Consider the following 19,639-nt stretch of genomic DNA (forward strand, 5'->3'; position numbering starts at 1 on the left):
AAACAGAGTTCAAAACTGGTGTAGCGAGACGAAGGGAAAAGCTGCTTCAAGTCCAAGTGAGCCTTAAAAACAGCAGCAAGCCCTCCTCCGCGACCCGAAGCTCTCGGAACATTAAAAAAGGTACAGTCAGCGGGTACTAGTTCAATGAAAGCGCTTAACTCACCGGGAGAAATCCAGGTTTCAGTCAGGAAGAGCAAATCCAGAGCACGAGAAAGAAAAAAATCCTTCAATATGAAGGTCTTGTTTGCCACCGACCTGGTATTTATTAGACCCAGCCTGAGAGGAACTGGGTCCAAAACTTCCGAGGCATTAGCAACCAGATCCACCGGTCGAAGGTTTTTCTTGTCAACTCCACGCCAGCGCATATGTCATAGAGGAGAGAGTTTTGCAGGACCATTTTCGAAAGACCCAACAACAGGAACCAGCCAGGAGTCCACCGGATCCAAGGCACGCAATGGCACCAAGAGTCGCGGACAAAAACGGCGGATGCAGCGGAGCTCATGGGGAAAATGAGAAATCCAGGATTTATAATGTAATTTCCAAAACTTGCATATGATCTGCAATTTGTAGCAGATCTACTGACTGTCACAGAGCAGCTGGAGCAGTCTCAAATGGAGGTCAGTCCACTACTGCCACCTGTGGCCAAGTGCCATAGCCTACTACTAGATTAACTCGTGACACATCTGCACCTGTTTCTATGACCACATTGAGTCTGAGTGGCTGCACTTACACTGGTGCATTCAAATCCACCCACAAACATATTGAAAAATGCAATGTGGATTGTCAAGACTCAAACCAATCATTAAGCAAAGACAGCAGGGATCACTTGTTTCTGTTTATTATACAGCCAGATTTACTTGTGACACACATGTGCAGCTGGCTTTATCACCTATTTTGAATTTGTTTCAAGCACAATACATTTGTAACTTTCAGTGTTTTCCGGTCTTCCAAAAGAAGAAAATAAAAAACTTCAACTACATGACATGCAATTGTGTATTTGTTTTCACCTTATCATACACTTGAAGTTTTACAAATCACCACTCCTTTTGTTAGTATCATTTCAGTCTCAGACAATCTAGTTTTTCTTACAGAGATTGAATGCACCTTCTGCGGATGGCGGTACCACACAGTGTGCGTGGACTTCCCCTGTACAGAAGGCAACTACAAATGTTGTGAATGCTAAATAAACAGAAACAAATGATCCCTGTTGTTTTTGCTTAATGATTGGTTCTAGTTTTGAATATCCTCATTGCTGGCATTCCATCTTTCAATGCCAGCAATGCCAGGTATCAGTGCTCAAACCTTTTGTGTTTGTTTCCAATAAGTTGCCCACCTCAGGAAGCAAAAATGTGTTCTTTACTTGTGAGATGAACATATGAGACACTTTGACTCTTCAGTGCAGTGTGGAGCCTAACAAAGATCTGCTTTGTTTCCCAGCTGATCAGCAGGAGGAGAAGAGTCTGACGGAGCAGCAGAGGAACATTTTCAGCTACTTGGACTCAGCTCAGCCACTACAGAGAAAACAATGAGCTCAACACAGAAGGTGACAGACAGAGCAGGGCGATATGACCAAACACATTTAAAATTTGTGATAACAATATAACTGATGATATAATTGACACTAGACAAAATACTTTACAACTCCACAAAAAACACAGTAATAACGACGGCCTGCTAGCATGTCCTACCACAAATAGTGTTTGTTGTGTATCTGACGGATGAAAGCTAAACCAGTTCCACACCACAAGTTGCAGCATTTTTACAAACCAATTCTGGTTCATCTGTTTCATTCAACGATCCGCTTTCGCCCTTCTCATTCTCCGTCGCTGCCATGCTTTTTCCTCCATGTGCGTATGAAAACAAAGGCACTGCACATGCGCGTTTTACCCATATTCTATCGTCATATTTCGCTTTCCTATCGTTTCCCAACATTATACCGGTACAACTATGAACGGTATGATATGGCCCAGCTGATCGTGCACTAATCACACCTTAAAATGAGCAAAAGAGGCAAAACTGTGTGCCAGAGTCAGGGGTCAGCGTTTGTTTTTATGTCACAGCACCAGAACGATTGCAGGTGCTCATAAGTAGTTACCATAAATCACCACCTTTCATGGTCTCAGCACATCGACTCTGTTATTAAGAAAATGGGACAAGGCATCGCTATGGCTATGAAATGCTCTTTCTGTATCACTTCTTCAATTATGAAAGATGTCATTAATGCACTTATAATATCTCATCTGGAGTATTGTTCAATCATTTGGTCAGCAGCTAATAAGACAGATCTTAACAGACTTCAGTTAGTCCAGAATAAGGCATCCAGATTAGTGTTAAGATGTTCATACTATACTAATACTATACTAATAAAATGCATAATCAACTTTCTTGGCTTCCTGTACTGGCTAAAATATTCTATGGCTTACTTGTAGTTATAAAGAAAGCAATTCTGTTAAACACACCACATTTATTCTGCTCAGCTGCAGTATCCAGATGAAATACATAATCATATTACACAGTTTTCAACAAACTGCAATTTAGTAAATGCTCAAGTTAAAAGTAACTTTGTGTAAAACTGTTACATTTAGAGCAACTTTTGAGTAGAGCTGGGCGATATAAGATTTTTTCATATCACGATATGTTTTTTTCATTTCAGGCGATAACGATATATATCACGATATAAGCCAAATAACTATATTTGTAAGATTTAAATGTGCCGTTGCTCACAAGTAAAATGTGAAATAATCACCAGCTTGTTTTGATTTAAATATTTATTTCCCATAATAAGTTCAACAGGGTAGATGTACTTAAGGAACATGAGACTTCAGTTTCAGATAAATAAAGGCAAATATTGCAAACTACACAAAAGGCAGCCGCTAAAGCGTTTAAGTTTCAAAATAGAACAAACAAAACAGACTACTAAATTGTCAATTCCACTTAGAAACAAAATATTAATTCTAAAAATAAATCTTAGGTCGTTTTACAGAAGAACAGACAAAATTGACTAACTTTTGTCAATATCAAATAAACTGAGAACTAAAAGGAAATTCTCAATCTCTCCTTGTTGTATAGCTTAGCTTTTCAAACAGTTTTAACAGTTACTTTAGTCTGACAAAAGCCGAATGACGAATTAGCGCTTTCAGTCAGAGATTGAGCATGCACAGCTTTATTGTATTTCCAGACTTGCTTTCGGCACAATTTACAGTGCGCGCTACTCTGTTTCTTGTCAGACTTGAAATAGCCGAAATACCTTCACACTACGGAACTTCTGTGGCCCTTCCGTTCGACAAGCTCTCCGGCATTGGAACCATCATCTGTTTTGGTAACCTTCGCTCACGCTCTCGGTTGATTTTTCTCTAGTCGACAAACTCCTTTCCTTCATTACCCGGGCTGCACGACTGCAAAAACAAATACACGTGCGCCTTGGCACTTGTGCTGTACGTAACAAGTCACGTGACGTGACGCTGCGGCTGTGATTGGTTCGGCTCTGCGCTACTTAATTTGGATTGGCTGTTCTTTTTTTTTTTTCTTTTTTTTTTAAGAGGACAAGAGAGATGAGGCCTATCGCAATAGTTTAATTTTTCTATCGAGAAAAAGTTATTTCGCAATACATATCGTTATCGTTTTATCGCCCAGCTCTGGTTTTGAGTGGAATAAATTGCCTTATAAAATTAGAGAATTAGCAACGAGTCAAAACTTCAATGAACACTTAAGTCGATTTAAGTCGATAAGAGAGTTTTTAGTTGTTGTAAATATTGTAAGAGAAGATTTGTTTTTGAAATTTGTGTAATGTGCCTCAATGTTATTCATATTATTATTATATTATTATTATTGATTGCTTATATTTTAACAATTGTGAAACCTCACTGTGGATGTAAAATTATGTGGATATCTTGAATCCACTTTATTGTATAATATTTTATGGGATTGTATTTGACGGAAGACGACCAACATCTGTTGTGGAACCTAATGGGGTTCCTTTTGAATAAACAAATGAATAAACGAATAAATAAACATACGATTTATTATCAGTAAATGATTATTTACACACACACACACACACACACACACACACACACACACACACACACACACACACACACACACACATATATATATATATATATATATATGTACACACACACACACATACAGTGTTGGGAAGGTTACTTTTAAAATGTATTCCATTACAGAATACTGAATACATGCCCCAAAATGTATTCTGTAACGTAGTCCGTTACGTTACTCAATGACAGTAACGTATTCTGAATACTTTGGATTACTTAATATATTATCGTGCTGTTTACAACTACGTGAATGTACTATTGCTGTGTGATTTATTACTATTACTGAAGGTCCGCGGCTCCGAACCGTAGTAAAGGGACCTCTGGCTAATACGTCGGGTTCCTTGTCGGGCTGGTAGCCGAAAACTAGCTTTACTTTGTTGTCTGGGTCAACTTTGCTTGCCAGAGACAGAGAGAGGCGTTGAAAGGCTTCTCCAACGGAACTTATTTTTTCCGGAGGAAAACAGGAACACAGTGTACAGTTGAGTCTTAATAGCTTACTTACAAATGGGCTCGTCAGGCACTCTTCTTGGCTGCTGTGGTTATTATTATATTTACATGCTTCCAGTTCCCGTTTTTGCTCCGTGACAGCCCGGACTTTTCCTTTCTCTCCCTCCCTCGCTCACAGACACATAACGGGTATGGTAGTCCATTCTCCCTGCAGCACGGACTACACTGCCCATCAGGCTACATTCTTTAGAGCTATGCCTGTAGCATTCTGTCTATTAGCTTAGCACAACAACAACAACAAAAAGGCGCTCTCTCACCCAGGAAACACGCAGAGAGAGAGCGCGTCACCCTGTAACCATGGCAACCGTAACGCTGCCGCCTGGAACAACAACATAGCTGTCAAACAAACCCAAACAATCCTGACCCGCGACAATATGAAACAGGGAAGTACCGCCGTGTAATCCATTTATTTCAACAAAGTAACTGTATTCTGAATACCACCTTTTTAAACGGTAACTGTAACGGAATACAGTTACTCATATTTTGTATTCTAAATACGCAACGGCGGTACATGTATTCCGTTACTCCCCAACACTGCAAACATATATACACACACACGTATATATATATATATATGTAATGTGTATATATATATATATATATATATATATATATATATATATAAAGTTATAGAAATATGTAATAGAAAACAACAATATAATATAAATTATAAAATAAGTTTGTGTGTGTGTGTGTGTACAATCAGGAGGGATGGGCATGATTTTTAGTGTTTAAACCAGGGTGGGCAATCTCAGTCCTCGAGGGCCGGTGTCCCTGCAGGTTTTAGATGTGTCCTCGAACCATCATAGCTGATTTAAATGGCTAAATTAGCTCCTCAACATGTCCTGAAGTTCTCCAGAGGCCTGGTAACGAACTAATCATGTGATTCAGGTGTGTTGACCCAAGGTGAGATCTAAAACCTGCAGGGACACCGGCCCTCGTGGACTGAGATTGCCCACCCCTGGTTTAAAAAGTCATGAATTATTTTTAGCACCAGGTTGGATGTAATGTGTTACAACTACCAGCAGGTGGCGATAAGAGACCTTTAAGGTGTTTGGTGCCACACTCCACCTTCAGGTTTAAAACTAGTGTTAATGGAGGGAGTTTGAAGGTTCAGTTTGTTCCACGACTGCATTTCACTCACTGCCTCTGTTTGTATCTCTGTCACTGCAGGACCAACATGGAGCGAGAAGTCAGCGCTCTCAGGAGGCCGACAAACCTCACAGAAGAAAGAGAGAGAAAACATACACCTGTGACGAGTGTGGGAAGGATTTTACTGTGAAGGATGAACTAAAACATCATCAGGTCATCCACACTGGAGAGAGACCATTCAGCTGTGACTTGTGTGGAAAGTCTTTTTCCAGGAAGAGTTCCCTAAAAAGACACCAACTCATCCACAGTGGAGTTAAAGCGTACAGCTGTGATCAGTGTGGCAGAGCTTTTACTCACAGTAGCAGCTTACAGATTCATCTAGCTACCCACTCTGGAATTAAGGCATACAGCTGTGATCAGTGTGGCAGAGCTTTTACTCACAGTAGCAGCTTACAGAGGCATCTAGTTACCCACTCTGGAATTAAGGCATACAGCTGTGACAAGTGTGGGAAGGATTTTACTGAGAAGTATAAACTAAAACAGCATCAGGTCATCCACAGTGGAGAGAGACCGTTCAGCTGTGACTTGTGTGGAAAGTCTTTTTCCAGAAAGGATCACCTAAAAACACACCAACTCATCCACAGTGGAATTAAAGCGTACAGCTGTGATCAATGTGGCAGAGCTTTTACTCACAGTAGGAACTTACAGAGTCATCTAGTTACCCACTCTGGAATTAAGGCATACAGCTGTGACGAGTGTGGGAAGGATTTTACTGAGAAGTATAAACTAAAACAGCATCAGGTCATCCACACTGGAGAGAGACCGTTCAGCTGTGACTTGTGTGGAAAGTCTTTTTCCTTGAAGGGTCACCTAAAAAAACACCAACTCATCCACAGTGGAATTAAAGCGTACACCTGTGATCAGTGTGGCAGAGCTTTTACTCACAGTAGCACCTTACAGATTCATCTAGTTACCCACTCTGGAATTAAGGCATACAGCTGTGACATCTGTGGAAAAACTTTCAGCCTAAGAGGAGCCCGAAATAGACACCTACGCATTCACACCAGACATGATGTGTACTGCTGTGAACAGTGTGGCAAATACTTTGCTACAGACGCACAGTTACAACAACACATGTTTACCCACACTGAGGGACGACCTTATAAATGTGACCTGTGTGAGAACACTTTTAAATCTCCACATCACCTGAGACGACACCAACAGATCCACACCAGAAAGAGACTCTACAAGTGCATTTACTGTGAGGTATGTATTTATATTGTTATCTTGTCATTTTAGCCTGACTGTTTGGAACAACTCTGCTCATTAAACTGTGTTAGCATGTTAGCAATTCTACTGCATGGAAAAGCAGCTCTGAGTGATTATTCAGATTTTCATGTCAGTTATGATTTTAGTATTACTGTAATATTATGGTGGTAGTATTGTAGTCATTGCAGCCCAGTAAACTGAGTGTGTTAACTGAAACAGTAAAATGTAATTGGACGTCTGCAGAGATGCTCTTTATTTCAGGCGACGTTCAGGATAAAAATGTTGAAGGACTGACTTACACTGTCTTTGTGTCTTTAGAAGCAGAGCGACACAGATGGATCCAGTTCTCAACCCTGTCATCACTGTGGTGGTGGGAAAGAGTTTCGTTGTGACCTCTGTGGAAAAACTTTCAGTTGGAAAGTTGACTTAAAAATACATCAACGTAGACACACTGGAGACAAACTGAAATACTGCAAAGAATGTGGGAGAAGCTTCACCACATCAACTGAGGTAAAACGACATGAACTGATTCACAGTGGGGTTAAAAAGCTCCTCTGTGATCAGTGTGGGTCATCCTTCACCACTGCAGGTCAGCTTAAAACACACAAACGAGTCCACACAGGAGAGAAACCATACAAGTGCAGACACTGTGACAAAAGCTTCTCACAATCAAATAATCGTAACTATCATGAACGTACACACATGGAAGGAAACTACAGCTGTGACCAGTGTGACAAGAGCTTCAGGAATCTCAGTTCATACTCCGAACACAAACGATCCCACGTTACTAATAAACTGTTTCACTGTTACCAATGTGCCCAAACATTAACCTCATTGTCTGCTCTGTGCAAACATCAGCGTGATCACTCAGGGCTGAAATCACTCCCATCACTGGATCACAGTGAATCTGAAGACGCAGAAAGATCCTGTGGTTTCAGTGTCAGACTCAAAAAGCTTGAGATCAGGCTCCACAGAGTTCAGATAGAATCATTTAAACTTGTGTTGAACTGAACGGCTTGCTGGGCTGAACTTCTACATAATACAGATTTACATGGGATCTTATTTTCTGTCGTTTTACTGAGTCAGTTTTGTCCTTTTTTCTCTGTCCTGGTTTTGCTCGTCTGTAAATAATTGAAACTCAGTCAAATAGTTCATTGTTCTCCAGCAAAACGTTTTGGAAACTCATCTTTAACCTTTAAAACTCTGACATGTTTTAGCACACAAGGCTTCATCGGGGAGTTCACTCATGATTGGACCATGAGAATAAAGGTTTTAGTTCTTTCAAAGAGAGTCTTGGAGCTGTTTGATGTTTTTGTTTTTCTGAAACCACCTGAAAGGAAAACTATTTTTCTTGCTTTATGTAGTGTGGAAGTTTTTAATGTTTCTTTCATCTGTGATGTTCTTGAATGTGTTGACATGAAGATGGTACAAATAAACTGTCTTTTTAGGTTTAGCTCCTAATTTATTCATTATTTATGGATGTAGCACAGCAGCAGTTTCTTGATTAACACATGGAGGGCTCGGGATCTGATGGTAAATAATGTTTTGTGTCCTTGTACACATCATACAGCTCAGCTGTTCCACAGATGTCAGGTTTACACAGTGGGATGGTTTGTAAGAACGCAGCTCTCCTGTGGATAAATCCTTACTCTTAGCCTCAGGACCTCACACAGTCCCAGCAGGTTTGGTCAGAAGATTTATCCCTTATACCAAAACTTCACAGAGTCTCCTTTGCTGTGCTGTTTTCACAAAGAAATGTAAACTGAAGACCTGCACTTACAATGTTTTAATTAGTTTAGCACAGGGGTCAGCAACCTTTAAGACCCAAAGAGCCATTTGGACCCAGTTTCCACGCAAAAGAAAACACTGGGAGCCGCAAATAGTTTTTGACATCTAAAATGAAGATAACACTGTATAAATTGGTTTTTACCTTTATGTTTTGTGTGAACAACTAAGGTGTGCTGCTTATGAAATCCATGAAGTGCTACAGAGAAAATTAGATTTTATTTATGTAATCAACACATTTTGAACTCTTAAAGAAATATAACAAAAGGAAAGACACCCAGCTGAACTAAAATGATCCATGTAGCAAACAAACATGTCAGCCGCCACCCTTATATCGCCTTTGGGCTTTTGGAGCCTTGACCTGACTTTTAAAAAATAATTGGAAAAAAGCACTATGCTGCTAAAAAATTAAAAATAGATATTTGCAAAATTCTGCCTAAATATTTTACCTGGTTAATGTGTGCTGCGGGGCGTGGTCTGCAGCGCCGCTGCAGGGGAGGCGGACGCACCCGCAATCACGCCTCACTGCCTTAACGTCTGCGCTACCTATGCTGTTGTGTTGTTGTTGGTATATGTTGGGCTGTGGTATCTGTGCTGTTGTGTTGGTGTGTGTCGGGCTGTGAGCTGAAAAGCTACAGCCGGCTGTATGCGTACAGCAACCGTGTGTGAAAAGTGGTCAATATAGAGATGCTGAAAAGCGTGTTTATACAAACGTCGTCGGGTCTGCCGTAATATGTTTACATTGAGACTTCTGCTCCTGAACCTCTGTGCACAGCGTCTGCAAATCGGGGCTGTACGAAGTCATTTTACGCAGGACTGTAAGCTGTCATCTGTCAGGTGTGAACGGTGTTTGCTTTTAACATAGTTCACAGTGGAGAACAGCTGCTGATATAATGTGGATCCAAAGATCCATAATTGGCCTATCTGGGGTTGAAAGTCTCGATAAATGAACGGCGTTTGGCGGGTATTTCGATTTATATTTATACTTTTCCATTTCTATATGATTCTTCTTGCATCTAAACGAAGATGATTCAACTTGATAAATTTTGAAGGCTCTTCGTGCTTTGGTGTAAATGAGACTTAATATTTGCTCTTGGTTTGGTTCTCCTGTACAGAACCTTGCAGTACAACAGAAACCTAAAAACATTATTTGTAGTTGTTATTCTTAGTTGTTCTGCTGCCTAAATACCACAGGGTCTAATTATGAAGTTTTTGAGCTGCACATACTTTACGACCTGCTTAAGTTCGAGGTCACAGCGTCTGTAGAGCAGCTGGAACATAATGAAGTCTACAAGGTTAAAGTTTTCTCTACTCTTATTGTTCTTTCTGCTGCTTGGTTTGATGGATCTGAGAGCTTTTGTTTTTATTACTGTTATTATAATTATCATTAATATTTTACTCTTTAGAAGCTTTAAAATAGTGTTTGTGTTTGAAAAAATGGATTTAAGAATTGAACAGAAACATCTGTCCTTCTGAAAATCGAATACCATCATCGATTATTTATATAAAATGCATATAGCAACAGTAACACTTTAATAATGATAATAATAATAATAATAATAACTTTATTTATAAAGCGCTTTCAAACAAAGTGCTGTACAACTATTTGAAACTAAGAACCGAGAGACGGCGTGCCATGACACCCGGCGCCATCTTACCCTGTCAAAACAAGCAGGGTCTTGTTTTGACAGGGTAAGTTTGGACTTTATGATTTCTGTAACTGGAAAATATTATTTTGTTTAAAGACAGAAGTGACCGCATAGTTACAACATTAAAGTGAAATATTTAATAGTCTAATAACAGATTAAATGCTGTGTTGAGGCTGTCGTTTCAGGAGGAGAGAAGCTGCAGAGAGGCGTGTAAGACTGCAGCTCTGCTTCCTGGTCCCAACTCTGGATAGTCATATTTTAGGGGGGTTAATAAATTTGTCCATATTTCTAGAAATGAGAGCTGCTCCATCCAAAGGAAACCTGGTCTCCTAACAAGACCAGGTTTCCTCCAGAAGGTTTGCCAATTATCTATGAAGCCCACATCGTTTCTTGGACACCACTCAGACAGCCAGCAACTTAAGGAGAACATGTGGCTAAACATGTCACTCCTGGGCTGTATCCCAATTCAGGGTCTGCAGCCTTAAAGGCCACATTTTAAGGCCGATTACATCACAGCATCGCAACGAAGGCTGTCCCAATTCGAAGGCTGCTCAAAATGCGGCCCTCAAATGCGTCCTTCATTTCCCTGAATTCTAAGGCTGTGTCGGTGTAGACTTCGTGGCCCAACATATCCCAGAGTGTGCGGCGGTGGGTGTGGATAATTTGCCAAAAAAAACAGTGGAAGCGGAGCGGCCAAAGAGTAAACGTTTAAAAGTAAGTACTGATATGTTGTCTCCACAGGACCTGGAAAAACTAGTCCATGCATTCATTTTTAGTAGGCTTGATTACTGTGACAGCATCTTTACAGGTCTACCTAAAAAATCAGTCAGACAACTACAGCTCATTCAGAACTCTGCTGCTCGAGTCCTCACTAAGACCAAAAAAGTGGACCACATCAGTCCAGCTCTGAGGTCTTTACTCTGGCTGCCTGTCCGTCAGAGGATAGACTTTGAAGTTCTGATGCTGGTCTATAAAGCTCTGAATGGTTTAGGACCAAAATACATCAGTGACCTCCTGACCCAGTATGAACCTTCCAGATCCCTCAGGTCACCTGGATCTGTTTTTTTTATCAGTTCCCAGAGTCAGAACCAGACACGGAGAAGCTGCATTCAATCAATCAATCAATCAATCAATCAATCTTTATTTATAAAGCACTTTTCATACAAAAAAACTGCTTTACATGGTTAAAAGCAGCCCACCCCACCCTCCCACTCATTCCCCACACTCTCATTAACAGAAAGGTCATGGATACACACATTCTCTCCCCCCCCCCCAAACACACACACACACACACACACACACTTAAAGAGTAAAATTGGGCTGGGTACGCATTAGCCAAGTGAGGAAACACTATCACAGGGAGCTGTCTGCACCGGGAGCCAGTCACAGACCGCAGCCTCCAGGCACACAGCAGGAGGGAGGCAAAGAAGCCCCCCAGCCAGGCTGAGAGGGTCCACAGAGCCCTAGCAATGGTCGATCACAGCCCCGGTGCAGAGAGCCCCCTCCGAGGAAACACTGGAGATATGACCTAATAAGAATATAAACAGGATAAAAAGATAAAATAAATAAGAGTGGGATACAATATAAATATAAGTATAAACAGAGTAAGAAGATAAAAAATGAATAAGAATACAATCAATAAATATTAGGTAAAACTAAATTAATAATATAAATAGAATAACAGGATAGAATAAATAAGCATAAAATAAATAAACGTTAGTTAAAAGCTAAATTAAAAAGGTGGGTCTTGAGCCTGTTTTTAAAAACATGTACGTTCTCTGCGGCCCTGAGCTCCTCTGGCAGGCTGTTCCACAGTCGAGGACCATAACACTGAAAAGCTGCCTCTCCGTGAGTATGTGTCCTGACTTTAGGGACAATCAAAAGGCCAGTACCAGAGGACCTCAGGGTCCGCGAGGGTTCATATGGTAAAAGCAGATCTGAAAGATAAGAAGGCCCAAGACCATTAAGACATTTAAAAACCAATAAAAGAACTTTAAAATCGATCCTGAAACATACGGGGAGCCAATGCAGCGATTGTAAAACCGGTGTAATGTGGGCCCGCCCTCTGGTCTTCGTCAACACACGAGCTGCAGAGTTTTGTAAAAGTTGTAAAGGTGAGATATTCTTTTTGGGGAGACCAGAGAGCAAGGCATTACAGTAATCAATGCGACTGGTAATAAAAGCATGCATCAACATCTCTGTGTTGGCCCGAAAGAGAATAGGGCGGACTCTGGCTATATTTTTTAGATGATAAAATCCAATTTTGGTTACGTGTTTAATATGTGGGATAAAACCAAGCTCAGAGTCAAGAATAACACCCAGGTTTTTCACTTGTAGTGAAGGGCATAGTGAAAATGCCTGTAATTTAGACAAGAGTTTCTCTCTCTGAGCCTCAGGACCGATGATTAAAACTTCAGTCTTGTCCTGGTTAAGCTGTAAAAAGTTTTCTGCCATCCAAGATTTTATATCTAGAATACAGTTAAAAAGGGCATCCATTGGTCTGGTGTCATCAGGAGACACGGAGATGTACAGCTGAGTATCATCAGCGTAACTGTGGAAGTTCACTCCATGCCTCATGATGACGCCGCCAAGAGGGAGCATATACAAATTAAAAAGTACAGGGCCTAAAACCGACCCTTGAGGCACACCACATGTCATTTTATGGATCTTAGAGGAGCATGTATCCATACTCACCATAAAAGTTCTGTCTGAGAGATAGGAAGTGAACCAGTTGTGTACAGCACCAGAGAGGCCCACCATGTGTTTCAGTCTGTTTAAAAGTATAGTGTGGTCTACTGTATCAAAGGCTGCGCTTAGATCCAGTAGCACCAGGACTGAGAGCTTTTGGGCGTCCCAGTTACATCTAAGATCATTTAAAACCTTTAGGAGAGCAGTCTCTGTGCTGTGGTTCACCCTAAATCCAGACTGAAATATCTCCAGGATCTGTTTATCATTCAGAAAATCATTAATCTGAGTAAAAAGATTTTCTAAAATTTTACTTAAAAATGGTAAGTTGGATACAGGTCTGTAGTTATTAAAATCATTGCAATCCAAATTGCTCTTCTTCAGAAGGGGCCTCACCACCGCCGTTTTAAAGGCAGCAGGGAAGACACCCAACTGAAGAGAGCAATTCATCATGTATAAAAGCTCAGCTTCAAAAAATCCATAAAGTGTTTTAAAAAGTGAAGAGGGGATTGGATCTAAAAGACGTGGTGGGTCTCACTGTGGAGAAAACTTTCTTAAGGTTCTCAGCATTAACCAGAACAAAGCTGTCCAGTGTCTCCTCAGGTACAATCGAGCCCTCAGATGTGTTTAAAATCATATCACGAGAAGATAAAATATCACATCTGATGGTGTTGATTTTTCCCCTGAAGTGGTCTGCAAACTGCTCACAGAGTGAGTCTGTGGGAGTTCTTTGGGAGCTGTTAAAATCAGGGTTAAATAAATGATCTATGGTGGAGAAGAGGACCTTGGGATTATTTTTGTTATTACTGATTATTTTGGCGAAGTATGAATTTCTTGAATTCCTTAGTGTATTATTGTAAATTTTAAGTTGCTCACAAAGTATTTGATGGTTGATTGCATTTTTATTTTTCCTCCATCTCCTTTCTGCTGCCCTGCAATTCCTTTTGAGTTTTTTGACTTCTTCGTTTCTCCAGGGTGATACACGTTTTACGTTAATCTTTTTGGTGGTGAGTGGAGCAACGGAGTCGAGGCTTTTCTTCAGTTTGAGGTTAAAATGATTAAAAATAAAATCACAGGGTGCAGGTAGAATCACTGGGGGGCATTCGTCTAAAACCCTGGTAAAATTTGCAGCCACTTCAGAGGTTAGATAGTGCCTCCTCACAGTTCGCACCGAGGTCTCCCGCTGAATAAAACCGGTGATGTTAAAAAACACACAGTAGTGGTCAGAGACAGCCAAGTCAACAACAGAGGACACACTGGTGGACAGCCCATGGGTGATGACCAGGTCCAGAGTGTGTCCTCTGTTGTGAGTCGGCTGCGTGACGTGCTGGGTAAAATCCATACAGTGAAGAATGTTTAAGAATTCTTTTGATGTAGAGTCAGAAGGATTATCTATGTGCAGGTTAAAATCACCGGTTAGAATTATCATATTATACTTTGAATGTATGTTTGTTAAAAATTCTGAGAATTCCTTGATAAAAGCAGCACTGTCTATAGGTGGTCTATAAATTGTGACAGATAAAACTGGAGGGCTGCTAAAAACAATAGCATGGAATTCAAAAGTGGTAAAATGATCAAATAAAATTTGTTTGGTGGTGAGTCTGTTGTTGGTTAAAGATGCAGTCCCACCACCTCTCTTACCACTTCTAAAGGAAAAAGAGAAATTAAAATTTGGTGGGGAGGCCTCAGTGAGAACAACTGGTGCATCCAAGCCCAGCCATGTCTCAGTTAAAAATAAACAGTCAAGTTTATTATCTAAAATTAAATCATTAATAATAAAAGACTTATTCAACAGAGAGCGGACATTTAAAAGTGCCATACTAATTGAGACTGGTGGATTTTTGACAGCAGAGTTCAATGAATCCTGAGATTTTTGAAGAGGCCGGAGGTTATTAATGTTTTTGGAGTTACTGGATTTATGATAATTGTGTTGCTCTCTGTTTGTGATTATGACGGGTATTGTGTTGACTGTGGGAGAGAGAGGTCCGAGTCCAGAGTTTTGTGTATTACTGTTAAAAGTGGAACAAATGTAGGAGCTGGGACCAGGGGGACATCAGTCAGTGGAGGACGGATCAGCAGGTAATGTCGGTTTGGGGTAATGACAGGGCCGTGTGCGGGAGTGCTGTACGCCAAATACCAAATTGGCGGACAGCAAACGGCGTCCCCAGGCGTTGAGGTGGAGTCCGTCTGCCCCAAAAAGATGTCTCCTCTCCCAGAAGGCATCAAAATTGTTAATAAAACCCACACCGTGGGAGACACAGGCGGAGGAAAGGCAGGTGTTAAGGCTGAGCAGCCGGCTGAAACGGCCTATCCCTCTGCCACAGGTGGGGGTGGGCCCGGAGATGAAAGCACTCACCTGCAACTGACCAACGAGGCTGAAGAGTTGGAGGAAGTTGTTAAGGGTCCGAAATTGAGGACGAGAGTAAAACAATGATGGTCCAGAAGAGGTCAATCAAACAATTGATTTTAATGAATACACGCAGCGTGGGGAGACGTACACTGGAAACCATCAGTTGTAAATCCCCAACCAAAAATACACTTCAGATTGCTTTTATAACATCAGGGTATTATGACGCCCCCTCATGCGTTTACAAGCACATAATTTGCATCTTAAGAACATTATTTGCCTCTTCTACAGACAGTGATCAATTCTAAGAGATAAATGCAGACACAGAAGTTCCCCTTTCTGGCATCCTCTTCCAGATATGGTCTCAGGCCTTTGAGGTCCCCATGGACTTGTCCTCCTTCTGTCACCTGTTGCTAGGCAGACTCAAATGCAACAAGAAGCTGAATACATTCAGGCCTTTGCTCAGCTACTATTTTACTGTAACAATATACTCAGCATATAAGCTTCTAAGATTATAGATTTAACTCAACGATTTAAAGTGGTTGTAACTGCACCTGTAATAAACATGTTAATATTTGATTATGATAACCTCTGTAATACCAATTATAACATAATGCCTGCAACTTCAATAAAATGGTTGGATGAAATGATAATTAATACAATGATAAAGATGATGGTTATGTAAAATAATCCCCATAATTCTTCAAAGTCCAGCTTCAGCAGCTCAGATTCAGCATTCAGCTTTTATGCTCCATATATCTGGAACAAACTCTCAGAAAGCCTCAGATCAGCTGAAACACTCAGTTTATTCAAATCCAGGTTGAAGACTCACCTGTTCTCAGCTCCATTTGAATAAAGCACCAAATCCACACTTTTAAGCTTAAATTCTTTTAAATCAATTTTAAATCATGCTTTTTATTTGTTTTTGTTTTTTAATGTCTCTGTAAAGCACTTTGAATAACCTTGTTGTTGAATTGTGCTATAAATAAACTTGCCTTACTGAATATTATGTCACTTATTTATGTGCAAATATTTAATAATGAAGAACATTAAAACATTACTGTTGACCACATGTCGGCAAAGTTATGTGACATTAGTGATGTTTGTACTAACTTGGTTTTTAAAGCCTTTACTTTAAAATATTCGCCGTTCAATAGTCGACCTTAATCTTACAGAGAATGTGATGATTTTATGGATAATTAAAGTCAGTCATATATCCACAAACACAACAAGCTGAAAGTCAGTGATGCTGCTCAGTTTGCAGTCCTGAATATCACGGCACAAGCAGGATTCACTGCACTGTTAATGTTAGCTGTGCTATATTGCTGCCTCTGTTCGGTGGTGTCGAGCCAAACAGACTTTAACGTGTGTTTAAACGAGCTGACGGTTCACTCGTTAAGCTGAAAGAAAGATGCCTCCATGCAAACTTGAACATGTTGCGTGTGCCGTCTGAACTGGATTTCAGTCTAAACTGATGTCCGTGTTGGTCCTGCAGAGAATCGGAGTTGGAAAAGTTGTTAATGCAGCAAAAAATAAAATGTAATGCATTTTGTTCATAATCTCTTTAAAGCCATGATCTTTTTTTATCGCTGTCACTGGAGTGGGTAAATGAGTCTGCAAAGTTTAAAAAAAACAGATTTACATTTATTGTTTATTACTTTTATCGAACATCATCCCATCCCATTTATACACATTTAACAATTAACGTGGAAAATATCCTGTTGTTTGCATTTGGAGACTCGGCGTTTGAACCATCCCAAATATCTGCACCAGGGAACCAACTCCTCAAGCCGGTAAAAAGGTCAAGGACACAGTTACACGATCGCTAAAATAACCTGTTTTTGAATAAAAGAAAATCATATAAGCATGAGCCCTGGAATCTCGGTTAAAAAAAAGAAGCACTACACATTACTTTTCTTATGTTTAGTATACAGGAGTTGCTGCTCACACTCTGAGTTGCACTAGTGTGTCTGTCAGACGTCCCAAATGGACAGACCGCACGCGCACTCACGCGGACACCTCCTGACCTTATTTCCACGAGCCCTCGACTCAGCTGCAAAGTGCTTACGGGGTCAGTTTCATCAGAATTATCTGCCGTCATTCAGACATAAGTTGAGCAATGGTTTAATCAATTTTCCATTAAACCATAAAGGGATACCGGAATTAAACAGAACATTGGATGTAAGTTAAGGAAATATAAGTTTGACTATGGAGCACATCTCCTTCAGCGTTCACAATAATGGATTGCATTTCTCTCAGTCAACTGACTGTTTAGGGGGGAAAGCGGCTAATAGTTAGTGGGCTCTGTGTTTGTGTTTGTTGTTTTTTAATCACACTAGGAGTGAACAAAAGCAGAAAACAACCCTGTAAAGATGCAGACTGTGAATGTCTGGTTTATACCATAAATCTTACCAGCTGTAACTGAGTTTTTTGTGTTTTAAGTTATAAGCACGTGTCAAGACTTCTGTCTCCCAGCAACATTGCTGATGTGATCCTTCTTTTTTGTTCCCTATTAATGATCTACGGTCATTTGTGATATTGCCCCCATAAAATAATAAGGCTTTAATGAAATCATTGTGATACAGAGATTTGGATTCTTGTGCATGCAATGTGCATGAAGTAGATAAACAAGAAATTCTGTTAAGGTTGGATGTACTTCTGTGTTTACCAACTGCTCCTCAGTCCAAACTGACTTTATGGTTCATACGTGTCAACTCAGGGAACTCCTGTCGTGACCTCCCCTCTGTGAGCACACACACACACACACACATGCACGCACACACATACACACACACACACACACACACACATGCACACACACACACACGCACAGAAACAGAGATCATTAATGCAGAGGATTGCAGCAGCTCTTGGATTTTCACTCTCTGCTGGATTTTAGATGAACAGTCACATAAATTTCATTCCCAATTTTTCACCTTTTCTTCAATTAAGATGTGTCTTTAAATCCTTTCTAGTTCAAATAGTTTATTCACATAGTAAAAAAGTAGCTCAGGAACTCAGTAAGTAGGAACAGCGATAGTTTGAAGACATTTTCTGAAATAAAGAGGATTTCATCATCCACAGTTTGTGAAAACTGCAGTTAAAAACAAATCAGTAAATTCACAAATGATGGACTCTTTTCAGAGCTACGCTTCACGTACTGATTAACATACACTTAAAAGATGTACATTAGGCTGCAGGCTGGTTATGTGGATTTGCTATATGAATATGCTCAAGAGTCTGTTTGAGCTAAAAAACTTGAAATATATACATATAATTTTAAATCAGTAACATAGATAAAATGTTTTTGGATAACAAAAGAGTCACATTTTAAACACTGTTTGATAATCAAAGAGACAATTATAAAGCGCAGGCTACAACAGACATGCTTACCGGGAGCAGAGAAACACGCTGTATTGTCTCTTTTGCATAAGCCACACCAGAAACGCTCTGTGGGGATAGCAAAGTCTGCGCCGTGGGAGTGTCTGGACCCTCCATGCTGGTGTTCTGACAAACCATCCTACTTTGGCAAAACGTCCTACCGTAGGTAGTTTCTGCACATTTCTGCTGGCACAGAGTAATTCCAGCACAAATTAAAGTAGGTATGGCCGTTTGCCACTTAACGTTGCCCATCAGAGTATGCTTGTAGCTTATATTCTTAAAGCCAGGATGGTTTGCCACTTCATTTTACCCGTTAAATTATGCTTATAGGTAACATTCACAAAGGTAGCATGGTTTGGCACTTAATGTCACCCGTCAGAGTATGTTTCTAGCTCTTATTAACAAAGGTAGGACAATTTGCCACTAAATTTTAGCTGTTAAATTATGCTTGTAGGTCACATTCACAAAAGTAGGATGGTTTGGCACTTAATTTCGTGTTGTGCGCATGCGCAGAAACAGCGGGTAGGATGGTTTGTCAGGTAGGATGGATTCCCAGAACACTGGGATCTGCCCCACAACCTCGCACTGGTCCCCAGGGGCACGGCAAACTTGTAAGCCCTAGTTTAGCTCCCGAAAAATATGCTTGAGTTGTTCTTGTGTCCAACAAAAATGATTTCTAATATGTTTTATTTTTAATGGTACTGCGTTGAAGTTAGCACAATTTAAATTCAGAAAATTATTAGACTCTTAAATGAATGGCATCTTGACGTGGACTCAGTGAATGGCTTAAAAAACTAATACATTGTTTTACATCTTGTGCACTTGAGTACACTCCAATGAAACTCGAAAAGTGGGATAAA

The 19,639-nt window shown here is 40.3% G+C and overlaps 1 protein-coding gene across 1 annotated transcript; it reads left to right on the top strand.

Annotated features, from left to right (window-relative positions):
* The first annotated feature begins 1,522 nt into the window (after positions 1-1,522).
* Positions 1,523-14,030, top strand: LOC120441833 (zinc finger protein 239-like). The gene is made up of 5 exons (XM_039617283.1): positions 1,523-1,543; positions 5,745-6,049; positions 6,638-6,929; positions 7,251-7,578; positions 14,026-14,030. Exons 1-5 carry the CDS (start codon positions 1,526-1,528, stop codon positions 14,028-14,030), a joined length of 948 nt encoding a protein of 315 aa, XP_039473217.1. The 5' UTR covers positions 1,523-1,525.
* The last annotated feature ends 5,609 nt before the right edge of the window (positions 14,031-19,639 follow it).

This window comes from Oreochromis aureus, linkage group 9 (assembly GCF_013358895.1).
Source record: "Oreochromis aureus strain Israel breed Guangdong linkage group 9, ZZ_aureus, whole genome shotgun sequence".
Classification (NCBI taxonomy): domain Eukaryota; kingdom Metazoa; phylum Chordata; class Actinopteri; order Cichliformes; family Cichlidae; genus Oreochromis; species Oreochromis aureus.

Coding starts and splice junctions, on each gene's coding strand:
- LOC120441833 (XM_039617283.1), top strand. Junction 6,050..6,637: donor TTACAGATTCATCTAGCTAC/CCACTCTGGAAT, acceptor TCATCTAGTTAC/CCACTCTGGAATTAAGGCAT. Junction 6,930..7,250: donor ACAAGTGCATTTACTGTGAG/GTATGTATTTAT, acceptor TTGTGTCTTTAG/AAGCAGAGCGACACAGATGG.